This window comes from Mustelus asterias, unplaced genomic scaffold (assembly GCF_964213995.1).
Source record: "Mustelus asterias unplaced genomic scaffold, sMusAst1.hap1.1 HAP1_SCAFFOLD_69, whole genome shotgun sequence".
In the NCBI taxonomy this organism is placed as follows: Eukaryota; Metazoa; Chordata; class Chondrichthyes; order Carcharhiniformes; family Triakidae; genus Mustelus; species Mustelus asterias.
Window position 1 is genome coordinate 153,202 of NW_027590131.1, and position 24,196 is coordinate 177,397.

A 24,196-nucleotide genomic window follows, 5' to 3' on the forward strand; every position below is an offset into this window, starting at 1 on the left:
CTGGGAGAGTGGGCCCAGTCTATTGGAATGTTTGTGACCAGTTGTCACCCACACTGCAGTGTTAATTTGATATGAATTTGTTCATTAGTTTAGCACCTGAGAACTCGGTGACCAGCTCATTTACTGATCTGAGCCCACCTGACATTTCAATGATCTGTAAGCTGATCACCTGAAGAAATTGTAACACGAGCCTTCACATTTTAACTTCTTCAGGGACCCAACCCAACATGTGCCACAGGTCTTGGAGTTCACGTGATTCCCCTTTTTTGTCTTGTTGGTGTTGGACTGAGATTGCTCCAGATCTTTCAGCCAGGTGGCCCTCCAACTTGTGTCACCCGTGTTTGCACACGGCTGCAAGTGTATTTTATTGACTTCTTGCTCAGTGCTCTATAGATTGAGATGTACTGTTTCTGATTTCAAAAATTACTCTGATCCAGTGGATTGCAAGTTCGAAAAAATTAACATGATTCAGGAAGGCAGAAAGTGACAAAATAGGAAACTACAGGTCATTTAGTCCAGAATCCAGCATCAGGAAAAAAAACTGGATACTATTGTTGTGGCAGTAACATGATTAGTAATATTGTCAATTAGATTGTTGTAAACCATATGTATCAAATTGAATGTGTGTAAAGGTAAAAATGCTTTCGGTTTCACTTTTATGTTTCGTTTATAAACCTGGCTGTCTGGATAGACTTGACTGATTTTGGGCTGGTTTGTATACATACACCTTTAAATAAAGACACAGATTGCAAAAGACCAGGGCCAAGATTCTGCAGCAGTTCATGAAGGGTTTAATATGGCTGGACCTGCGGATAGCGATGAACATTGTTGGACAATACAGCAGGATATAGATAGGCTGGAAAATTGGGCGGAAAAATGGCAGATGGAATTTAATCCAGATAAATGCGAAGTGATGCATTTTGGAAGAACTAATGTAGGAGTTATACAATAAATGGCAGAGCCATCAAGAGTGTAGAAAGAGTTGTGTGCAACTCTAGGTGTGCAAGTCCACAAATCCTTGAAGGTGGCAGCACAGGTGGTGAAGAAGGCATATGGTATGCTTGCCTTTATAGGACGGGGTATGGAGTATAAAAGCTGGAGTCTGATGTTGCAGCTGTATAGAACGCTGGTTAGGCCACATTTGGAGTATTGTGTCCAGTTCTGGTCGCCGCATGACCAGAAGGACGTGGAAGCTTTAGAGAGTGCAGGGAAGGTTCACCAGGATGTTGCCTGGTATGGAGGGTCTTGGCTATGAGGAGAGATTGGGTAAGCTGGGCTTTCTCTCCCTGGAAAGACAGAGAATGAGGGGAGACCTAATAGAGGTGTCCAAAATTATGAAAGGTATAGATAGGGTGAACAGTGGGAAGCTTTTCCCAGGTCGGAGGTGACGATCATGAGGGGTCACGGGCTCAAGGTGAGAGGGGCGAAGTATAACTCAGCTATCAGAGGGATGTTTTTTAGAGTGGTAGGGGCCTGGAATGCGCTGCCAAGTAGGGTGGTGGAGGAAGACACGCTGGCATCGTTTAAGACTTGCCTGGATAGTCACATGAGCAGTCTGGGAATGGAGGGATACAAACAAATTATCTAGTTGGACCAATGAGCGGCACAGGCTTGGAGGGCCGAAGGGCCTGTTTCCTGTGCTGTACTGTTCTTTGTTCTTTGAAGAGATGGATTTAGAATCAAAGGTAAAATTAGGAAAGTTTTCTTAGTGCATCAGCATGTGTGAAATCATGAATGAGAGACTCAATAATGACTCAAAAGGAAATTGGATTTAACCTTAAAGGGGGAAAACGATCAGCCAAGAAAAAAATAAAAGGGAATGTAAATAAATACAGCTCTGAAGATATGCCACTGGCAGAGTGGGCTGAATGGCCTCCTGATGTCTTATAGTCCTACTTTCTACGGTTTAATGAGTAAAAGGGAGAGAAAAAGTAGGGAGTGAGATTCAGGGAGAAAGATAGATTGAGACAAAGGAAAGAGCAAAAATAGGGAGAGAGCAAAAACAAAGAGTTGGATAAATGTTTGAATTGGAAACATTTGCAGTATAATGGGGAATGTGGTTGCCAATGGGTCTGAGATGTAAGGTTATAGGGATTATAACACAAGGATGAAAATATTAAAATCAAAGCAATGTCAGTGAGCACAGGATGGTGGGTGAATCGGACATAATGCAAATTCCAATTCATGCCACAATTTCAGGTAAGGCCAAAGTTGGAGGTTTGTAACTGGGAGGCTGCCAGGATCCCATTTGAATGGACGATCTGAGATCAGACACGGGTCTGCGTGACATTTTATGCAGCAGATGGGCTCAAGTAGAGGTGGAGTTGAGTGATGTTAGAGGTGGTCGGGGTTAAGGTTGATAATGAAGAGGATATGGGTGTCGGGTCAAAAGGAATGTTGAGGCTGCTGACAGTCTGATGCACCCCCGAGGTGATGTCCAGGGTGTGGGAAGAGTCAGTGAATTAAGAATGAAGATTATCATGTGATTCCAGGACAATGGCTTTGCTCTTCTCAGTAACTACATTACACAGTAGCACAGTCATTAGCACTGCTGCCTCAATGCCAGGGACCTGGGTTTGATTCCCAGCTTGGGTTACAGTCCATGTGGAGTTTGCACATTCTCTGTGTCTGTGTGGGTTTCCTCCCACAAAGATGCACAGGTTAAGTTCATTGGCCATGCTAAATTGCCACTTAGCATCATAGAGGTTTACAGCATGGAAACAGGCCCTTTGGCCCAACTTGTCCATGCCGCCCTTATTTTTTTTTAAATCCCTAAGCTAATCCCAATTTCCTGCATTTGGCCCATATCCCTCTGTACCCATGTAACTGTCTAAATGCTTTTTAGAAGATAAAATTGTACCCGCCTTGACTACTACCTCTGGCAGCTTGTTTCAGACACTCGCCACCCTCTGGAAAAATTGCCCCTCTGGACACTTTTGTATCTCTCCCCTCTCACCTTAAACCTGTGCCCTCTAGTTTTAGACTCCCCTATCTTTGGGAAAAGATATTGACTATCTACCTTGTCTATGCCTCTCATTATTTTATAGACCTCTACAAGGTCTATAAAAGGTCTATAAGGTTATATAAGGTATTGGTGAGGCTGAATTTGGAGTATTGTATACAGTTTTGGTCACCTAGTTACAGGAAGGATGTAAATAAGATTGAAAGAGTGCAGAGAAGGTTCACAAGGATGTTGCCGGGACTTGAGAAGCTGAGTTACCGAGAGAGATTGAATAGGTTGGGACTTTATTCCCTGGAGCGTAGAAGATTGAGGGGAGATTTGATAGAGGTGTATAAGATTTTGATGGGTATAGATAGTGAATGCAAGCAGGCTTTTTCCGCTGAGGCTAGGGGAGAAAAAAACCAGAGGGCATGGGTTAAGGGTGAAAGGAGAAAAGTTTAAAGGGAATATTAGGGGGGGCTTCTTCACGCAGAGAGTGGTGGGAGTGTGGAATGAGCTGCCGGATAAAGTGGTAAATGTGAGGTCACTTTTAACATTTAAGGAAAAACTTGGACAGGTTCATGGATGAGAGGGGTGTGGAGGGATATGGTCCAAGTGCAGGTCAGTGGGACTCGGCATAAAATGGTTCGGCACAGACAAGAAGGGCCAAAAGGCCTGTTTCTGAGCTGTAATTTTCTATGGTTCTAAGGTCACCCCCTCAGCCTCCTATGCTCCAGAGAAAAAAGTCCCAGTCTATCCAGCCTCTCCTTAGAACTCAATCCATCAAGTCCCGGTAGCATCCTAGTAAATCTCTTCTGCATTCTTTCTAGTTTAATAATATCCTTTCTATAATAGGGTGACCAGAACTGTACACAGTATTCCAAGTGTGGCCTTACCAATGTCTTGTACAACTTCAACAAGATGTCCCAACTCCTGTATTCAATGTTCTGACCGATGAAACCAAGCTTGCCAAATGCTGCCCTCACCACTCTGTCCACCTGTGACTCCACTTTCAAGGAGCTATGAGCATGTACCCCTGGATCTTTGTTCTGTAACTCTCCCCAACACCCTACCATTAACTGAGTGAATAGGTGTCAGGGAGGCTAGCAGGGTAAATATGTGGGGTTATGGGGATAGGAGCTGGGTGGGATTGTGGTTGGTGCAAACTTGATGGGCTGAATGGCCTCCTGCACTTCAAGGATTCTAAAGAGCCATAATGCCCTGAAATGGGTTTTAATATTGAATAATAGAAGATACAGATTTACCAGCAATAACAGCAGCAAATGTGAGACAGTAAATTACAAGATCAGTAATATAGGTTCATAATTGTCTGAGTGAGGAACTGGTTTGAGACTAACCAGCACAAACAGCAGCATCAATGGGGCAGAGTAAAGGAGAAAAACAATATTGTGGCTAAACATGGTTGTATGTTTTTCGGGCAACTCGGGCCTTTTTTATGAGCTGGGAAAAGGACTTGAACCCTAAAGAACTGTGAAAGTGGCCACACGTGGCTGCAGGACGGTGTGTGTGCGCCAATCGCCAATCGTGTGACATCTCCCTCTCTCTCCCCTGTCCCCAGTCATTGCGGCACTGATTCCCCCACCCCCCACCACCCTGCCCCATCAGCACACCTGCAAGTGCTCGCTTGCTTTCCCCTCAATGCTGACAAGCAAACTGCATGGAACTCACTGGAATGTTCTGCCAAACTGCCTGCAGCTGATCTGCCCTAACGAGGGGCAGCTCCATTAAAAACACAACAATGGCCAGGCAGACATTCCTGCACAAAATGTGCGCACGACCCGCCCCCCGATTTACTGAGGCTGACCTGGAGAGGCTGCTGGATGCAGCAGAGGCGAGGCGGGACACCCTCTTCACCCCCCCCCCCCCACAAGGAGGACACAGACCCAGGGGGGCTGATGGAAATGCGGCCTGGGAAGAAGTCGCTGCCTCGGTCAGTGCCAGGGCACTGGCCATCCCAACCGTGAAGCAGTGCCAGAAAAAAGTCAATGACTCATCCGTGCAGCAAGGGTGAGTGCTGAACCCCATCTTGCATCTTCCCCCAAATCTCCCCCAGATCCTCCCCAGCACCCTGCATGCTTCCAGCTCCTGACCCCCAAGCACCTCCTTCCTACCCCCCCCCCCCCCCCCAAGAGCCCCACTGTGCTTGCCCTCTAAGGGCCATCACCTGATACTTGCAGGACTCATTTCTTTCATGGCTCCTTCTCTCCCCACAGGAGAAGACCGACCATAAAACCCGTGAGAGGGCGGGGGGTGGTGAGCCAGACCTCCAGGTCCTCACCCTCTTTAAGGAGCGGGCGCTGGAGCTGTCAAGAGAAGGGGAGATGCGGGCTGTCAGTGGCAGCATGGTCGGGCTGCCGTCAAGACGTGAGCGCCTGTCATTCCTCCACTCACTGAGGCAACTTCTCAGGGGCACGAGTTTCGAGGGGCAAGGTTTAAAGGAGATGTACGAGGCATGTTTATTTGTACAGAGGATAGTGGGTGCCTAGAACTCACTGCCGGGGGGGTTCGCGGACGCAGAAATGATAGTGACCTTTAAGGGGCACCTCTACAGCTATGTGAATGGGATGGGAATAGAGACACACGGTCCCCGGAAGGGTAGGGGGTACCAAATCAGATGGGGAACCTGGTCGCTACAGGCTTGGAGGGCCGAAGGGCCTGTTCCTGTGATATAATTTTTTTGGTGCTTTATTCTATGTTCAATGGGGAAATGTGAATCACATGCTTGGCATCCCGGATTCCCCTCCCTCTCTTGCACTTAACCTTGTGTCCTGTGTTACAGGGACAGATCCAGACACCTCAGGGCCTTCTGGACTCCCGGCCCCTACTGCAGCTCCTGCCCACCCTGGTTCAGACAGCTCAGTGAGTCCTCGGAGGATATGGGTGAAGGGACCTCCGAGGGTGGCACAGTTTTGGTGTCAGTTTCCACCTCACAACTCACTCAGATGCTGACAGGTCGGTGGGTCCAGTTAGTGTTGAGGCTTCTGGGTCACTCTCTGGTGAGCACGACACATCTGATAATGTACATCGGGTGGAGGAAGGAACGTCCGAGGCCTCTGGCACGCAGGGGCTGCCGGAGGCGTGGACTCCGCTGGCCCCAGGCTACATGCTTGCATTGGAAAAAGAGAGGATCAGGCAAGCTAGGAAAGCATTTATTTGGAGTAAGGGGAAATATGAATACATAAGGCAGCAAATTGGAAGGAGGTATTCTCGGGGAAATGTACTGAAGAGAGGTGGCAGTTTTTCAAGGAATGTCTGTCTCGAGTTCTACAGGACAACGTTCCGAGCAGACAGGAAGGAGTTGGACGGTTGAAGGAACCGTGGTGCACGAAAGCTGTGCGGGACTGAATTGAGAAGAAAAGGAAAGCGTACAAAAGGTTCAGAGGGCTTGGCGAAGATAGGGATCTAGATGAGTATACGGCTTATAGGAAGGGACTAAAGAAGGAAATTAGGAGAGCCAGAAGGGGTCACAAGAAGGCCTTGGCAGGTAGGATTAAGGAAAACCCTAAGGCGTTCTATAAATGTGTGAAGAGTCAAAGGATAAGACGTGAAGGAATAGGGCCTATAAAAGGTGAAGGTGGGAAAGTCTGTACGGAAACAGTAGAAATGGCAGAGGTGCTTAATGAGTATTTTGCCTCGGTTTTCACAGAGGAGAAGGACCTGGGTGGATGTACTGCGGGCTTGCAGTGGACTGAAAGGATTGAGTATGTGGACTTTAAGAAAGAGGTTGTGCTGGAATCTTTGAATGGCATCAAGATAGATAAGTCGCCGGGTCTGGATGGGATATATCCCAGGTTCCTGTGGGAGGCGAGGGAAGAGATTGCAGAGCCTCTGGCGATGATCTTTGCGTCGTCAATGGAGACGGGAGAGGTGCTGGAGGATTGCGGATGTGGTTCCTATTTTCAAGAAGGGGAATAGGGATAGCCCAGGAAATTACTGACCAGTGAGTCTAACCTCAGTGGTTGGTAAGCTGATGGAGAAGATCCTGAGGGACAAGATTTATGAGCATTTAGAGAGGTTTAGTATGCTCAAGAATACTCAGCATGGCTTTGTCAAGGGCAAATCGTGTCTTACGAGCCTGGTGGAGTTCTTCGAAAATGTGACTCCAGAACTGGCTTGCCCAAAGGAGGCAGAGTGTGGGTATGGATGGGTCTTTTTCTAAATGGAGGTCGGTCACCAGTGGTGTGCCCCAGGGATCTGTTCTGGGACCCTTGCTGTTTGTCATTTTCATAAATGATCTGGATGAGGAAGTGGAGGGATGGGTTGGTAAGTTTGCCGATGACACGAAGGTTGGTGGGGTTGTGGATAGTCTGTAGGGATGTCAGAAGTTACAGAGGGACATAGATAGGATGCAAGACTGGGTGGAGAAGTGGCAGATGGACTTCAACCCAGATAAATGCGTAGTGGTCCATTTTGGCAGGTCAAATGGGATGAAGGAGTACAATATAATGGGAAAGACTCTTCGTACTGTAGAGGATCAGACGGACCTTGGGGTCCGGGTCCATAGGACTCTAAAATCGGCCCCGCAGGTGGAGGTGGTGGTTAAGAAGGCGTATGGTATGCTGGCCTTTATCAATCGAGGGATTGAGTTTAGGAGTCCGGGGATAATGATGCAGCTATATAAGACCCTCGTCAGACCCCACATGGAGTACTGTGCTCAGTTCTGGTCGCCTCATTGCAGGAAGGATGTGGAAAAGATTGAAAGGGTGCAGAGGAGATTTACAAGGATGTTGCCTGGATTGAGTGGCATGCCTTATGAGGATAGGCTGAGGGAGCTCGGTCTTTTCTCCTTGGAGTAGGATGAGAGGAGACCTAATAGAGATATATAAGACGTTGAGGCATAGATCGTGTGGACTCTCAGAGGCTTTTTCCCAGGGTGGAAATGGCTGCTACGACAGGACTCGGGTTTAAGGTGCTGGGGGGTAGGTACAGGGGAGATGTTAGGGGGAAGTTTTTCACACAGAAGGTGGTGGGCGAGTGGAATCGGCTGCCGTCAGTGGTGGTGGAGGCAAACTCAATAGGGTCTTTTAAGAGACTCCTGGATGAGTAGATGGAGCTCAATAGGATGGAGGGTTATAGGTAGGTCGAGAAGGTAGGGATATGTTCGGCACAACTTGTGGGGCCGAAGGGACTGTTTTGTGCTGTAGTTTTTTTATGTTTCTATGCTGAGCCTCTGAGATCACTCAGATGCAGCAACAGAGCCAGGGAATGCAGGAGGGGCTGACTGCCACACTGGACCAACTGCGAGGCTGCTGGGAGGAGTCCCAAAGCTTCCAGACAGACCAGCTTTTGCCTGCCTTGCCTACATCCCAGGCCAACACTGCAAGAGTGGCATCTGCAGTGGAAAGCCTGGGGCAGGGGATCCTCCCCATGAGTGACAGGCTCCAAGTGATGGCCGAGTCACAGCAGGCCAATGTGAGGGACTGAACAGGCTTCTCGAGATTCTGCAGCTCATGGCTGAAAGGCTCGAGAGCTTGCAGGAGACCCAGAGGGACAGCACTGAGACACAGCGGGCAATGGCAGCAATCCTTGAGAAGGTGGCCCAGTCTCAGAGGGCCACAGCTGAGGGCTTGCAGAGTTTGGCCCAGTCTCACAGGGCACTTGCTGCGGTCATTTAGAGATGGCCCACGGCTCAAGTGGCCATCGCGGAGGGGTCGACCACCATGGGTAGGACGCAGGTGGTCCTCCAGGACTGGCAGTGCCAGGTGACGCCGGAGCTTCTGGAGCTCACTGCAGCAGCATCGCCGTCCCATGGAGTGACCCAGGGGCCCACAGCAACCCCAAGGGAGGAGGAAGGGATCGAGCCCATGCCGGGGCCTTCCAGCCAGGAGACTGTGTCTATGGCAACACCTTCTGACTCTCCCCTTCCTGACACTGGGGCATCTCAGGGGCAGCGGGATGAAGAGGGTGTCATGGAAGCAGGCCAGGGCCCTCAAGGTCCAGGACTTCGAGAGGATGCCCGCCACATGCATCACAGGCCACGGGGCGAGGTCAGCAGCTGGCTCCCTCCACCTCCAATGTACATTCTGGGGAGTCACTGAGATGTCGTGGTCGGCCACGTAAGGTTAGGAAGTTGTTGTTGCACTGAGATGGCACGGGGTGAAGGGCTGCACTCGTTAGAAAGATATTTAAACCTTCTCGTTTTCTGTTCACAAGTTTTTATGTTAGAATGCCTTATTTAAACAAATTTATTGCAATTAAATGTTTTTCACCACCCACCTGTGAACAATGTATCTCAGATTTGTCTCGGATAGGAATCCTCTTCCATTGATGATCGCCAGAGGGAGATGCTTCATGTTGATGCCAGTTGGGGAGGCCCCTCAATGCTGTGTCACTGAGGAAAGGGAGCCGTTGGTTCCCCATGAGCGATTCCCTCCCGTGCCCCACCCCACCCGCCCCAGGGCCCTGTATGGGGGTTTCAGATCCCTTACCCTCTACACAGCTGTGGGCCCAGGTGCCAGCGGAGCTCGGGTAGGAGTCAGACTAGTTGGCACTGGGACATCATCATATTGGTGCTTCGCGAGTCGTCATCACCCTCCTGCCTGCCAAATAACTCGCTAACAGAGTACCCAGGCCCACCACTCTGGTGTGACAATGTTGCAGGATATGGAAGGAATTTCTTGGTGGGTGGATGGAACCCACAGACACAAACCCCTAGCGAGTGAACCACCTGGTGATCAGGGCCTCTCTTGCCACCCTCGCATGCCTCATTTGGGCTGCCAGCCCTCCAGCATGAATCTCTGCGGATTCTGTAGGGGGGCCTTGAGGGCGACGTGTGTGCAGTCATTGGCTCCCTGAATGTTAGGCATCCCCGCAATGGCTGTGAACCCTGCAGCCCAGGCTTCCTGCTGGGCCTGGTCCAGGTTAAATTTGATGTACTGCCCAGCCCGGGCACAGGGCTTCTATGAGCTGCTTGACAGGTGTGTACAGCTGACTGGGAGATGCCACACACATGTTCGTTCGGGGTCTGGAAGGAGCCAGTCGCGTAAAAGTTCAGAGAGGCTGTTAATTTGACAGCCACCGAGAGTGGGTGCCCCCCCCACTGCCGCCCCCCCCTCTAGGTGCCAGGTCCTGCAACAGGGGCACAGGTGTTGCACAGTCTCCTTTCGGACTCGGAGACGTCGGCGGCACACGGTGTCCGACATCTGATCACATGACACTTGTGCACGGAACTGCCGGGGTCTCTGCTCCCTCCATCTCCTGCACGCCACCCTGCTGGGTGAATGGCGGCCACCTCCTACCTCTAGTGGTCGTCTCCCTCTACTCCTGCAAGTGGTAAGGTCTGAGCCTCCTGGGCCCACAATTCTTCCTCCAGCTCCTCCTCCTCAGCTCCAGCAGCAACCAAAAGAACAGCAAGATCGATTGGTTACATCGCAAAAGAAATCTCGTTACTCTGAAGAGGGGGGGGGGGGAGATGGAAAGGAACATGTAGCAGTTAAGGAATGCTGTTTGCCCCGAGCACATCAACAGTCACAGCCACCCCTCCAATTCCCCCAGCCACAAGCTCCCCACAATCACAGCCCCTCCAATTCCCCCAGCCACAAGCTCCCCACAATCACAGCCCCTCCAATTCCCCCAGCCACAAGCTCCCCACAATCACAGCCCCTCCAATTCCCCCAGCCACAAGCTCCCCACAATCACAGCCCCTCCAATTCCCCCAGCCACAAGCTCCCCACAATCACAGCCCCTCCAATTCCCCCAGCCACAAGCTCCCCACAATCTCAGCCCCTCCAATTCCCCCAGCCACAAGCTCCCCACAATCTCAGCCCCTCCAATTCCCCCAGCCACAAGCTCCCCACAATCTCAGCCCCTCCAATTCCCCCAGCCACAAGCTCCCCACAATCTCAGCCCCTCCAATTCCCCCAGCCACAAGCTCCCCACAATCACAGCCCCTCCAATTCCCCCAGCCACAAGCTCCCCACAATCACAGCCCCTCCAATTCCCCCAGCCACAAGCTCCCCATAATCACAGCCCCTCAATTCCCCCAGCCACAAGCTCCCCACAATCACAGCCCCTCAATTCCCCCAGCCACAAGCTCCCCACAATCACAGCCCCTCCAATTCCCCCAGCCACAAGCTCCCCACAATCACAGCCCCTCCAATTCCCCCAGCCACAAGCTCCCCATAATCACACCTCCTTGCAAAGTTGAGAGGCTGCAGCAGTGCTATGTGCAAGGGCTTTGTGTCTATCCTTCAGCTGGAAGTGAACTGAGTGCACGAGGACCCAGCAGCACCGCAAGACCCGAGGTCAGTGCTGAGACCCGGGTCCGTGCTGCAAGTTGGACATTGGAGACCCTGCTGAGCAACAGCCTCCCTGACCCCCACACACTCGCAGAGCCCCCACCGACCCGAGACAGAAAATGGCCACAACAAAAGGGCACCTGTGAGGAACAGAGAGCCGTCGGACACTCGGCACTTACCTCCTCACTCACCCTCACTGATGGAGCGCCCGAATCGGACTTTTATGAAGCGTGTCTGTTTCACGCCGATTCAGGATTGGCGAACGCGGTGGTAAAGGGGGAAGTGGCGGTAAAGTTGGGCGCGCAGCCCATTAATTCAATTTAAATACATTTAAATGGCCGTGGCACCCGTTTCAGTGCGGTCCCAATCATGGACAGTTTTTGGCCTTGGTAAAGGGGGAACCGGCGCGGAGGGGGGCACGAATAGTGCTACTCGCCTCACGCCCGACTTTACCACATTTTCACACCTGCAAGCGGACACAACCTGATGGTAAAATTGGGCCCTGTAATTACAGATCCATTCTGTACAACCCCGATGATAAACATGGAGCTTTGAAAACGATAGACTGGCTTCAGAGAGTTTGATTTTACATGTCATTAATAAAATATCGTTTGAGAATGTTTCGATGTGAAAGGGGTGAACTGAAAGTGTTTGTTCAGTAACTGTAATTAATGGCCGTCTCTAAGAACACTAAATATGTCACAGGAGGCTCCCCATTTTCTATTAATAGAGAATGCTTTCAATCCGTCATTCCACAATGTAAGTGAGAGATCACCACCAGCAATAACAGGAACCAAACGCTTCACAGAGACAGAGGGAATGGAGTACGGTAATGCATTAGAGTCGCTGATATTTGACCGTCCTTGTGAGGATGGAAGAGATTTATTATCCCCTGTTGGTGTCCTTGGAGTTCTTGGTAAGGCTCTGTCTCCAGGTAAACCATGTTTCAATGTATCGCAGACAAAGCATACCGTTCATAGAGAAGGGAAGGAGAGGGTGCAGAATGCAGCGTTCCATAGCAAGGGTGTAGAGAAAGATCAACTTAATATGAGGTAGGTCCATTGAAAAGTCTGATGGCAGCAGAGAAGAAGCTGTTCTTGAGCCTCATTGTGCTTTATCTTAGACTTTTATATATTTTTCCCAATGGAAGAAGGTGGAAGAGAGTATGTCCTGGGTGCATGGGGTCCTTGGTTATGCTGGTTGCTTTTCCCGAGGCAGCAGGAGGTGTGGACAGTCAATGAATGGGAAACTAGTTTGCGTGATCTTCGTTCATGATCCTTTGTAGTTTCTTATGGTCTTGGCCAGAGCAGGAGCCATACCAAGCTGTGATACATCCGGAAAGGATGGTTTCTATGGTGTATCTGTAAAGGTTGGTGAGAGTTGTAGAGGACATGCCAAATGTCCTTACCCTCCTGAGAAAGTAAAGGCGTTGGTGGGTTTCCTAACAATAGAGTTGGCACGGAGGGACCAGGAGAGGTTGTTAGTGATCTGAACATCTAGAATCTCGAAACTTTCGACTATTTCCACTTCACCCCCATTGATGTAGAGAGGGGCATGTTCTCCACTATGCTTCCTGAAGTTGGTGATCATCTCCTTCGTTTTACTGACATTGAGGGAGAGATTATTGTTATCACCATTTCACCAGATTCTCTATCACTTTCCTCTACTCCACCTCATCATTGTTTGAGATCTGACCCAGTATGGTGGTGTCAACAGCAAACTTAAAAGTGGTTTGCTGGGGAATTTGGCTTCACAGTCATAGGTGTATAGGAGTATAGTAGGGGGCTGAGGACACAGCCTTGTGGGGCACCAGTGTTGAGGATAATCGTGGAGGAGGTGTTGTTGTCTATTGCTCACTGATTGTGGTCTGTGGGTTCGGAAGTCTAGGATCCAGACACAGGGAGAAACCGAGGATGTCAGGAAGACAATGGCAACAGTGTTTTGAATTTCTTTAAGTTAATGGCGTGTAGAATTTGGGAGACCAACCAGTGATATGTTGGAATATTTGAGTCTGGATGAAACAAGGTTGCGAATGAGTGTTTCAGCAGCCGATGGGCTGAGAGAGTGGCAATGTTGGGTGAAGTCACACTGGTGGAAATGCACAGTTTTAGTGACGCCACAAGAATGAGGTTGCGAGGTAATTGGGGAAGCGAATGTGATAGCAAATTTGCAAAGAGACTGCCTTAACCTCTAAATGTTGCCAGATGAATATAGTTATATATAGGATATAGTTGCTCCAGGGAATGAAAATAGATGGGTGACAGTGAGAGGGGCTGGGAGGAAGCAGTCGGTGCGGGGATCCCCTGTGGTCGTTCCCCTTGGCAACAAGTATTCCACTTTGGATACAGGTGAGGGGGGGCGACCTACCAGTGGTGAGCCGCAGTGACCAGATCACCAGCGCTGAGTCCGTCCCTGTGGCTCAGAAGGGAAAGGGGGAGAGCGGAAGAGCTATAGTTGTTGGGGACTCGTTTGTTCGAGGGATAGATAGGAGCTTCTGTGGCAACAAGAGAGATTCACGGATGGTATGTTGCCTACCGGATGCCAAGGTCCGTGACATCTCCGACCGTGTCTTCAGGATTCTAAAGGGGGAGGGGGAACAGTCACAAGTCGTGGTGCACGTCGGCACCAAAGACAGAGGTAAGAGAAGGGACGGGGATTTAAAACAGGAATTCAGGGAGCTTGGGTGGAAGCTGAGAGCCGGGACAAAACAGGTTGTCATCTCTGGTATGTTGCCGGTGCCACAAGATAGCGAGTTGAGGAACAGGGAGAGAGTGCAGTTAAACACATGGATGCGGGGATGGTGCAGGAGGGAGGGTTTCAGCTATGTGGATAATTGGAACACTTTCTGGGGAAGGTGGGACCTGTACCAACAGGACGGGGTGCACCTGAACCAGAGGGGCACCAATATCCTGGGAGGGAAATTTGCTACAGCTCTTCGGGGGGGTTTAAACTAATTTGTCAGGGGGATGGGAAAAGGAGTTGTAGTCCGGAGGTCAGTGAGTGTAGTGAGGTACTGGGAAGGGTATCATGGTCAAAGATGGGTACCAGCAGACTAGAAGGTGGGTTGAAGTGTGTCTACTTCAATGCAAGGAGCATCCGAAATAAGGTAGGTGAACTTGGGGCGTGGATTGGCACTTGGGACTACGATGTTGTGGCCATTACGGAGACGTGGGTAGAACAAGGATAGGAATGGTTGTTGGAAGTTCCAGGGTATAGATGTTTCAGTAAGTGTAGGGTAGCTGGTAAATCAAGGAGAGTGTAACGGCTGCAGAAAGGCATTTCGAAGGGGATCTGCCTACAGAGGTAATATGGGCTGAGGTTAGGAATAGGAAAGGAGCGGTCACGTTGTTAGGAGTTTACTATAGGCCCCCAAATAGTAATAGAGATGTGGAGGAAGAAATTGCTAAGCAGATTATGGATAGGTGTGGGGGTCACAGGGTAGTTGTCATGGGGGACCTTAACTTTCCAAATATTGATTGGAGCCTTTACAGGTCGAACAGTTCGGATGGGGCAGTTTTTGTGCAGTGTGTGCAAGAGGGGTTCCTGACACAATATGTGGATAAGCCGACAAGAGGTGGGGCCACATTGGATTTGGTACTGGGAAATGAACCGGGCCAAGTGTTGGATTTGGTTGTGGGAGAGCACTTTGGAGATAGTGACCACAATTCGGTGTCTTTTGTTATTGCAATGGAGAGGGATAGGGCCATGCGGCAGGGCAAGGTTTACAATTGGGGGAGAGGTAATTATGATGCAATCAGGCGGGAATTAGGAAGCATAGGATGGGAACAAAAATTGTCAGGGAAAGGCACTAATGAAAAGTGGAACTTTTTCAAGGAACAAATACTGCGTGTCCTTGATAGGTATGTCCCTGTCAGGCAGAGAGGAAATGGCCGAGTGAGGGAACCATGGTTCACAAAAGAGGTGGAATGTCTTGTCAAGAGGAAGAAGGAAGCGTATGTAAGGTTGAGAAAACAAGGTTCAGTTGGCTCGATGGAGGGTTACAAGTTAGCAAGAAATGAGCTGAAAAAAAGGCTTGGGAGAGCTAGGAGGGGACATGAGAAGTCCTTGGCGGGTCGGATCAAGGAAAACCCCAAGGCTTTTTACTCTTATGTGAAGAATAAAAGAATGACCAGGGTGAGGTTGGGGCCGGTCAAGGACGGCAGTGGGAATTTGTGCATGGAGTCAGAAGAGATAGGAGAGGTGATGAATGAATACTTTTCTTCAGTGTTCACCAAGGAGAGGGGCCATGTTTTTGAGGAAGAGAGGGTGTCACAGGCTGATAGGCTGGAGGAAGTAGATGTTCGGAGGGAAGATGTACTAGCAATTTTGAATAAACTGAAAGTTGATAAGTCCCCTGGGCCTGATCAAATATATCCTAGGAGTCGTTGGGAGGCAAGGGATGAGATAGCAGAGCCTTTGGCATTGATCTTTGCGTCCTCACTGTCCACGGGGGTGGTGCCAGAGGACTGGAGAGTGGCGAATGTGGTTCCTCTGTTTAAGAAAGGGAATAGAAATGACCCTGGTAATTATAGGCTGGTTAGTCTTACTTCGGTGGTCGGTAAGTTGATGGAAAAGGTCCTCAGGGATAGGATTTACGACCATTTAGAAAGATGCAGCTTAATCCGGGATAGTCAGCACGGATTTGTGAAGGGCAAGTCTTGCCTCACAAATTTGATAGAATTTTTTGAGGAGGTAACTAAGTATGTAGATGAAGGTAGTGCAGTTGATGTCATATACATGGATTTTAGTAAGGTGTTTGATAAAGTCCCCCATGGTCGGCTTATGAAGAAAGTAAGGATGTGTGGGATAGAGGGAAGTTTGGCCGACTGGATAGGTAACTGGCTATCTAACAGAAGACCCTTTTGGTGGTGGATGGAAAATTTTCGGACTGGAAACCGGTTACCAGCGGAGTGCCACAGGGATCAGTGCTTGGTCCTCTGCTATTTGTCATTTTTATAAATGACTAGGAGGAGGGGGCTGAAGGGTGGATCAGTAAATTTGCTGATGACACCAAGATTGGTGGAGTAGTGGATGAGGTGGAGGGCTGTTGTAGGCTGCAAAGAGATATAGATAGGTTGCAGAGCTGGGCTGAAAAATGGCAAATGGAGTTTAACCCTGACAAATGCGAGGTGATTCATTTTGGTAGGACAAATTTAAATGTGAATTACAGGGTCAAAGGTCGGGTTCTGAAGAATGTGGAGGAACAGAGATCTTGGGGTTCATATCCATAGATCTCTGAAGGTTGCTACTCAAGTGGATAGAGCCGTGAAGAAGGCCTATAGTGTGTTGGCGTTCATCAACAGGGGGTTTGAGTTTAAGAGCCATGGGGTTATGCTGCAACTGTACAGGACCTTGGTGAGACCACATTTGGAATATTGTGTGCAGTTCTGGTCACCTCACTATAAGAAGGATGTGGAGACACTGGAAAGAGTGCAGGGGAGATTTACCAGGATGCTGCCTGGTTTGGAGGGTAGGTCTTAAGAACAAAGAACAAAGAACAGTACAGCACAGGAAACAGGCCCTTCGGCCCTCCAAGCCTGTGCCGCTCCTTGGTCCAACTCGACCAATCGTTTGTATCCCTCCATTCCCAGGCTGCTCATGTGACTATCCAGGTAAGTCTTAAACGATGTCAGCGTGCCTGCCTCCACCACCCTACTTGGCAGCGCATTCCAGGCCCCCACCACCCTCTGTGTAAAAAAAATCCCTCTAATATCGGAGTTATACTTCGCCCCTCTCAGCTTGAGCCCGTGCCCCCTCGTGAACGTCACTTCTGATCTGGGAAAAAGCTTCCCACCATTCACCCTATCTATCCCCTTCATAATCTTGTACACCTCTATTAGATCTCCCCTCATTCTCCATCTTTCCAGGGAGAACAACCCCAGTTTACCCAATTTCTCCTCATAGCTAAGACCCTCCATACCAGGCAACATCCTGGTAAACCTTTTCTGCACTCTCTCTAACGCCTCCACGTCCTTCTGGTAGTGCGGTGACCAGAACTGGACACAGTACTCCAAATGTGGCCTAACCAGCGTTCTATACAGCTGCATCATCAGACTCCAGCTTTTATACTCTATACCCCATCCTATAAAGGCAAGCATACCATGTGCCTTCTTCACCACCTTCTCCACCTGTGTTGCCACCTTCAAGGATTTGTGGACTTGCACACCTAGGTCCCTCTGTGTTTCTATACTCCTGATGACTCTGCCATTTATTGTATAACTCCTCCCTACATTATTTCTTCCAAAATGCATCACTTCGCATTTATCCGGATTAAACTCCATCTGCCACCTCTCCGCCCAATTTTCCAGCCTATCTATATCCTGCTGTATTGCCCGACAATGCTCTTCGCTATCCGCAAGTCCAGCCATCTTCGTGTCATCCGCAAACTTGCTGATTACACCAGTTACACCTTCTTCCAAATCAATTATATGCATGGGTTAGAGGGGTTAGTGGGTAAATATGTAGGGATATGTGGATACGGCCTGGGTGGGATTGTGGTTGGTGAAAACTCGATGGGCCGAATGGCCTCTTTCTGCACTGTAGGATTCTATGATTCAATGATCATTGCACACACACAGCCTGGTCCTGCATCCCTGAAGAATTTTACCCCTTACTTTATTTGTCCCTCCATGTTCTTCCTATGAAAATGCATCACCTCACATTTCTCCGAGTTGAGCATCTTCTGCCACCTTTCTGCCCACTCCAGCAACTTGTCTACGTCCTTTTGACTTAGAAGAATAGAATCATAGAATCTACAGTGCAGAGAGGCCCTTTGAACTTGTGAGAAAGATTCTAGCTGATGGAATAAAAGGGAAAGTAGGCACTTGGATCATAGGCTGAGTGACAGGAAACAGAGTGGTGTGATAAATGGGTGTTTTTCCGTTCGGAGAAAGATTCGCAATGGAATTCCTCAGGTGTCAGTATTGGGAGACATCTGTGTCGTTTCAAGTTGCACTCCACATGCAAATCCAATCTAGATCCTCTTGATGTGGAGCTAAAATAGTGACTCTCCTTGCAATAGTTACCACGTAGTCTGAGTGGAAGTCCTATTTATTATGACTCCATTAACACTGTGCTCCCTGCAGCCTTGGGTTGTCCCATGCAAGGCTAAGCATCGTCGCTATTGCATGACGGTTGCTACATCCATAGGACTCTCCGATCTGTGGCTGAGGCAGTGATACACCATGGACAGTGTTACTGAAGAACATGATGTATCTCTAGAATTAGTGTTTGAACAACTTATTCAAAGTGTAGGCCTTTAGTGACCACAATCTGGCCACTGTTGTGTGCAATGATGCAAGAGTTGAGCAATGTGTAAGAGCTTAACTGAAGCCGATTGCAATATAAATTGGAACACAGCAGTGAAATTGTCCGAGGACATCTTTTACAATACAGTAAATTCACCCCCTTCATAGCTTCCTCTTTTGTGAACTTCCTTATCCACACAAGTCTTTGTGCACCACTTCACCCACCCAAAAGGTTCGTTAATCCACAGTTATAAAAAATAGAAACTGTCTTTAGAAAATGCTGAGAGGAAAAAACCTAAATAAAGTTCATTAAAAGGAACGATTTTTAAAAATGTATTCATGGGATGTGGAAACATCTGTGTAGTTTCAAGTTGCACCTGAGGAATTCCATTGCGAATCTTTCTCCGATCTCGCCAATAGTTATTGCCCATCTTTAATTGCCTTTCAACTTTCAGAGGGCAGATAAGAGTCGACCACATTGCTGTGGCTCTGGAGTCACATGTAGACCAGACCGGGTAAGGACGGCAGATTTCCTCCCCTAAAGGTCACTAGTGAACCTGATGGGTTTTTCCAACAAATGTATCGGGGTTATCATTAGACCTTTAATTCCAGATTTTTATTGAATTCAACTTCCACCATCTGCTGTGGTGGGATTTGAACCGAGGTCGCAGAGTTATCGTGGGTCTCTAGATTACTAGTTCAGTGACGATACCACTGCACTGCTGCCCTACCCTGCCCCCATTGCAGATGGCCAGCCAAAAGCCCATTGATTTTTGGCAGGATCAGACAATCCGGTTTCTTTATAAACAGCACTTCAGCAGATGAGGTGCTGGAAACCTCTCTTGACACAATAAAATGCTGCCAGCTTGTCACTTCACCCCACTGCATGCCCCTGACAACCACAAACCAACTGATGGGCCTTCACCATCACCAGGAACAGAGCGACCCTGGAAAAGCAGCTAATGTATTCTGCAACAGTGAGACAAAATGTGTGAAGATGTTACAATTTGAAGATAAGGTGACCAATTAAAACTGGAGGCAATGCTGAATGGGAGCATTTAGCGAGAGCCTGTGGCCCAGTCAGCAGCCTCTGGGCAACTGCATTGGATCGAAAAGGGTTCATCATCACTGAACAGCTCTGAGACATTGCAAGGTAAGTTACTACTTTGTAAATTTGTGGGCAATAGCAGTCCTTGCTACTCCTGTTTCCTTCAGTGCAGGAGCACTGCACCAGCTCTGACAACCCACATTCTGATTTTTATTCATTGTTGTTAACAATACGATCCACCAAACTGGTGAACAACGGCAGCATGATGGCACAGTGGTTAGCACTGCTGCCTCACAACTCCAAGGACCCGGGTTCGATTCCCGCCTTGGGTTACTGTCTGTGCGGAGTCTGCACATTCTCCCTGTGTCTGCATGGGTTTCCTCCGGGTGCGCTAGTTTCCTCCCACAGTCCGAAAGACGTACAGGTTAGGTGGATTGGTAAATTGCCCCTTAAAGTGACAGGGGGACTAGCTCAGGTAAATGCAGGGGGTTATGGGGATAGGGATTGTTGTCAGTGCAGGGTCAATGTGCTGAATGACTTGCTCCTGTACTGTAGGGGTTCTATGGTTCTATGGTGAAATTTAGAATACAATTTTTAGACATCCAGAAATGAAAGACAGTTTCACATTCGCCATGACTAAGACTATCATCACTGTTTGTAAAAATTCTCTGAAGTAGAGTCACAGGAACTCAGAACATTAACTATTTTTCTCCCTCCCTCCACAGATGCTGCCAAAACTGCTGAGTTTTTCCAGCATTTTCTGTTTTTATTTCAGATTTCCAGCATTCTGCTGCAAAATAGGGCGGCAGTGGTTAGCACTGCTGCTTCACAGCTCCAGGGTCCTGGGTTCGATTCCCGGCTTGGGTCACTGTCTGTGTGGAGTTTGCACATTCTCCTCGTACCTGCGTGGGTTTCCTCCGGGTGCTCCGGTTTCCTCCCACAGTCCAAAGATGTGTGGGTTAGGTTGATTGGCCAGGTTAAAAATTGCCCCTTAGAATCCTGAGATGCGTAGGTTAGAGGGATTAGCGGGTAAATGTGGGGGTGGGGCCTGGGTGGGATTGTGGTCGGTGCAGACTCGATGGGCCGAATGGCCTCTTTCTGTACAGTAGGGTTTCTATGATTCTATGATTTCTATGAAAAGTATTCTGCTTTTGAAGTATTGTTGTAAAAACCCATCTGATTCACTAATGTCCTTGAGGGAAGGAAATCTGCCGTCCTTACCCGGTCTGGCCTACATGTGACTCCAGATCCACAGCAATGTGGTTGAGTCTTAACTGTCCTCTGAAATGGCCGAGTGAGACACTGAGTTCAAGGGCAATCGGGGATGGGCAACAAATGCCGGCCCAGCCGGTGACACCCACATCCCGTTAAAGAATAAAGTGGAGAACATGGCAAAGGACAGAGAGAGAGGGATACAGCAGGTGTGACAGACAGGTCAAGAAGATGGAACAGATAAAGTTGGGCAGGAAATGGGATACAGCCCACACTGGGCCCAGGCACCATTTTCTAAGAATGCCACAAAGTTAAGAAATAAAAATAGAACCTTCACCCGACAGAAACTCCCTCTTCACCGAGCCCACCTCCATCCTCCTTCACAGAGCTTCCCACCCAGAGAACCCCCTCCCCAAAATAGAACAGCCACACCCCCACACGGTACCCTCACCCCAACAGTGCCAGGGTCAGTGCCCAGGCATGACCCTCTCCCCCAGGGGACCTAATCACCTGTGCCTGGGTAAGATGCTCTTTTGGGGAGTCAGTGCAGACTCGATGGGCCGAGTGGTCTCCTTCTGCACCGTAGGGATTCTATGGTGCAGTTTCTGTAAAAGCACTTCTCACTTAATATGATCCCTCAAAAATCCTTGAATGTTGTGTTAAAATGTCCTTGGAGAATTTATTGGACAGTGCAGAGAGGGCAGAGTCAGCAATTGAATGTAATTCGTGTTGTTTCCAGTTTAGTTTCTCGTTGCTTCTTCTGTTGTAGAGCATGAGGATTGCGCGTATGTAAAGCCAGACCTGAGACAGGCTGACAACTCAACCTCCCCTGAGATTGGAGACTTCAAAGCAGAACCTGCTGAGCTCAGAGTCAATAATGGAAGCAGATCAGGAAAAGCAGCAGCTCTCCAACACCGACAAGGAGACTCCTCCAAATGACGATGAAAAACTGGAACGCTTTTTTTATCAGTTTTGCGGTTATCCTTTGTGTATCTCTCGGGGAAGAAGAAGTGCACTTGGAGTATCGGCAGTTATCTGGGAATCTGTGAGTGCAGTGTTTGTAATTAAAAGAGCATTAGCAGATCCAAAGGCTCTCCCTTCAACTTCAATTTTTAAAAAATGTTTATTGATCACAAGCTTACATTTTCTGTTTTTTGAGGAGCGATGTAATTCTGGGAGTCTGAGACGCTTCCACAGGATTGAGATTAACAGAAACTGCAATGACGGATACCTCTCCAGGCACAGGCAGCTCATTACTATTTGCTTCCGCGGAGATATCAGTTACGTCTGTAAATCGGCGATCAGGTTCTTCGATGCTGACAAGTTCACAAACATTTCTAGACGGCAACACTGGCTGCTGAAGCATCTCTCAACTCCTCAGCGATCAACAGGCTTACAAATGATCCATCTCTCTGTGTCTACTGGGTGTAAACACAGTAAGAAGTTTAACAACACCAGCTTAAAGTCCAACAGGTTTATTTGGTAGCAAAAGCCACACAAGCTTTCGGAGCTCTAAGCCCCTTCTTCAGGTGAGTGGGAATTCTGTTCACAAACAGAGTTTATAAAGACACAGACTCAATTTACATGAATAATGGTTGGAATGCGAATACTTACAACTAATCAAGTCTTTAAGAAACAAAACAATGTGAGTGGAGAGAGCATCAAGACAGGCTAAAAAGATGTGTATTGTCTCCAGACAAGACAGCCAGTGAAACTCTGTGGGGGTTACAAATAGTGGGACATGAACCCAATATCCCGGTTGAGGCCTTCCTCGTGTGTGCGGAACTTGGCTATCAGTTTCTGCTCAGCGACTCTGCGCCGTCGTGTGTCGCGAAGGCCGCCTTGGAGAACGCTTACCCGAATATCAGAGGCCGAATGCCCGTGACCGCTGAAGTGCTCCCCAACAGGAAGAGAACAGTCTTGCCTGGTGATTGTCGAGCGGTGTTCATTCATCCGTTGTCGCAGGGTCTGCATAGTTTCCCCAATGTACCATGCCTCGGGACATCCTTTTTTGCAGCGTATCAGGTAGACAACGTTGGCCGAGTTGCAAGAGTATGTACCGTGTACCTGGTGGATGGTGTTCTCACGTGAGATGATGGCATCTGTGTCGATGATCCGGCACGTCTTGCAGAGGTTGCTGTGGAAGGGTTGTGTGGTGTTGTGGTCACTGTTCTCCTGAAGGCTGGGTAGTTTGCTGCGGACAATGGTCTGTTTGAGGTTGTGCGGTTGTTTGAAGGTCCTGAAGGCTGGGTAGTTTGCTGCGGAATGGCACACTATTTGTAACCCCCACAGAGTTTCACTGGCTGTCTTGTCTGGAGAAAATACACATCTTTTTAGCCTGTCTTGATGCTCTCTCCACTCACATTGTTTTGTTTCTTAAAGACTTGATTAGTTGTAAGTATTCGCATTCCAACCATTATTCATGTAAATTGAGTCTGTGTCTTTATATGCTCTGTTTGTGAACAGAATTCCCACTCACCTGAAGAAGGGGCTTGGAGCTCCGAAAGCTTGTGTGGCTTTTGCTACCAAATAAAGCTGTTGGACTTTAACCTGGTGTTGTTAAACTTCTTACTGTGTTTACCCCAGTCCAACGCCGGCATCTCCACATCATGTCTACTGGGTGTGGCAGGAGTCCGATCTTAGAGGCAATAATTCAACTTGAAACACTGCCAAAGTTTCTTTTAGGGCACTGTCATATTATGTATTTAATTTTTTTTATTGTCGCAGAGGTGATGGCCCATTGGTGAGATCTCGAGTCTTGTGTGTTCAAACATAAACATATTTATTGGTAGGATTTAACTGGATACAATTCCAAATGCAGTCTTGACAGTTCTTTCATAATCCCGCTGTGTCACGTACAGGGGAATGGTTGTAATGCTCTATCTCTGGTACTTGGGTCACATGATAAAGTTTCTTTTCTTCCCAACATTTCAGTTCAGCATCTTTTCCATCGACCATTTTATCATGTCGGCTCTTGCGCTTTTCCATTCGTGTGTCTATTTGGGCAATCTGGTTCTGGCGCGTAGGCCGGAATTCTCCTGGCTGTTCACGCCAATGGGATTCCCTGGTCCCGCTGGCAGCGCACCTCCTGCCGCAGGTTTCCCAACAGAGTGGGCTGGCTTCAATGAGAATTCCCATTGACAGCAGTGGGACCAGAAGATGCCACCACCAGCCAATGGCAGGCTGCCTCCTGCCACTGAGAAAAACACTGAGGGGAGGCCAAAGATTCTCACTCGTAATCTCAGTTTCTTCCCCTGTCTGAATTGTGGATTCTGCTGCCAATTTCAATGGTTTTACCTCTCCAGTTAATTTCTCACTCAATCTTCTCTTCTTCAAGCTCTTATTCTCCGGATTCAACTCTTCACTGGACCTCCACTTATTTTCAAGTTGCTCTTCATGGTGTTCAGTTTATTCTCCATTGTCTCATTAATTGCTACTTCTTCTTAACTTCATTTTGTAAATCTTTGTAACTTATTTCAGTTCACTATCA

At 48.5% G+C, this 24,196-nt stretch overlaps 1 protein-coding gene across 1 annotated transcript in view; it reads left to right on the plus strand.

Moving 5' to 3' along the window:
* Positions 1–21,645, plus strand: part of LOC144483440 (zona pellucida sperm-binding protein 3-like) — a 30,466-nt gene extending 8,821 nt beyond the window's left edge. The window contains exon 10 of the mRNA XM_078202126.1: positions 21,476–21,645. Within this exon, the coding sequence (XP_078058252.1) occupies positions 21,476–21,645 (170 nt within the window). The remainder of the gene's footprint in view (positions 1–21,475) is intronic.
* The last annotated feature ends 2,551 nt before the right edge of the window (positions 21,646–24,196 follow it).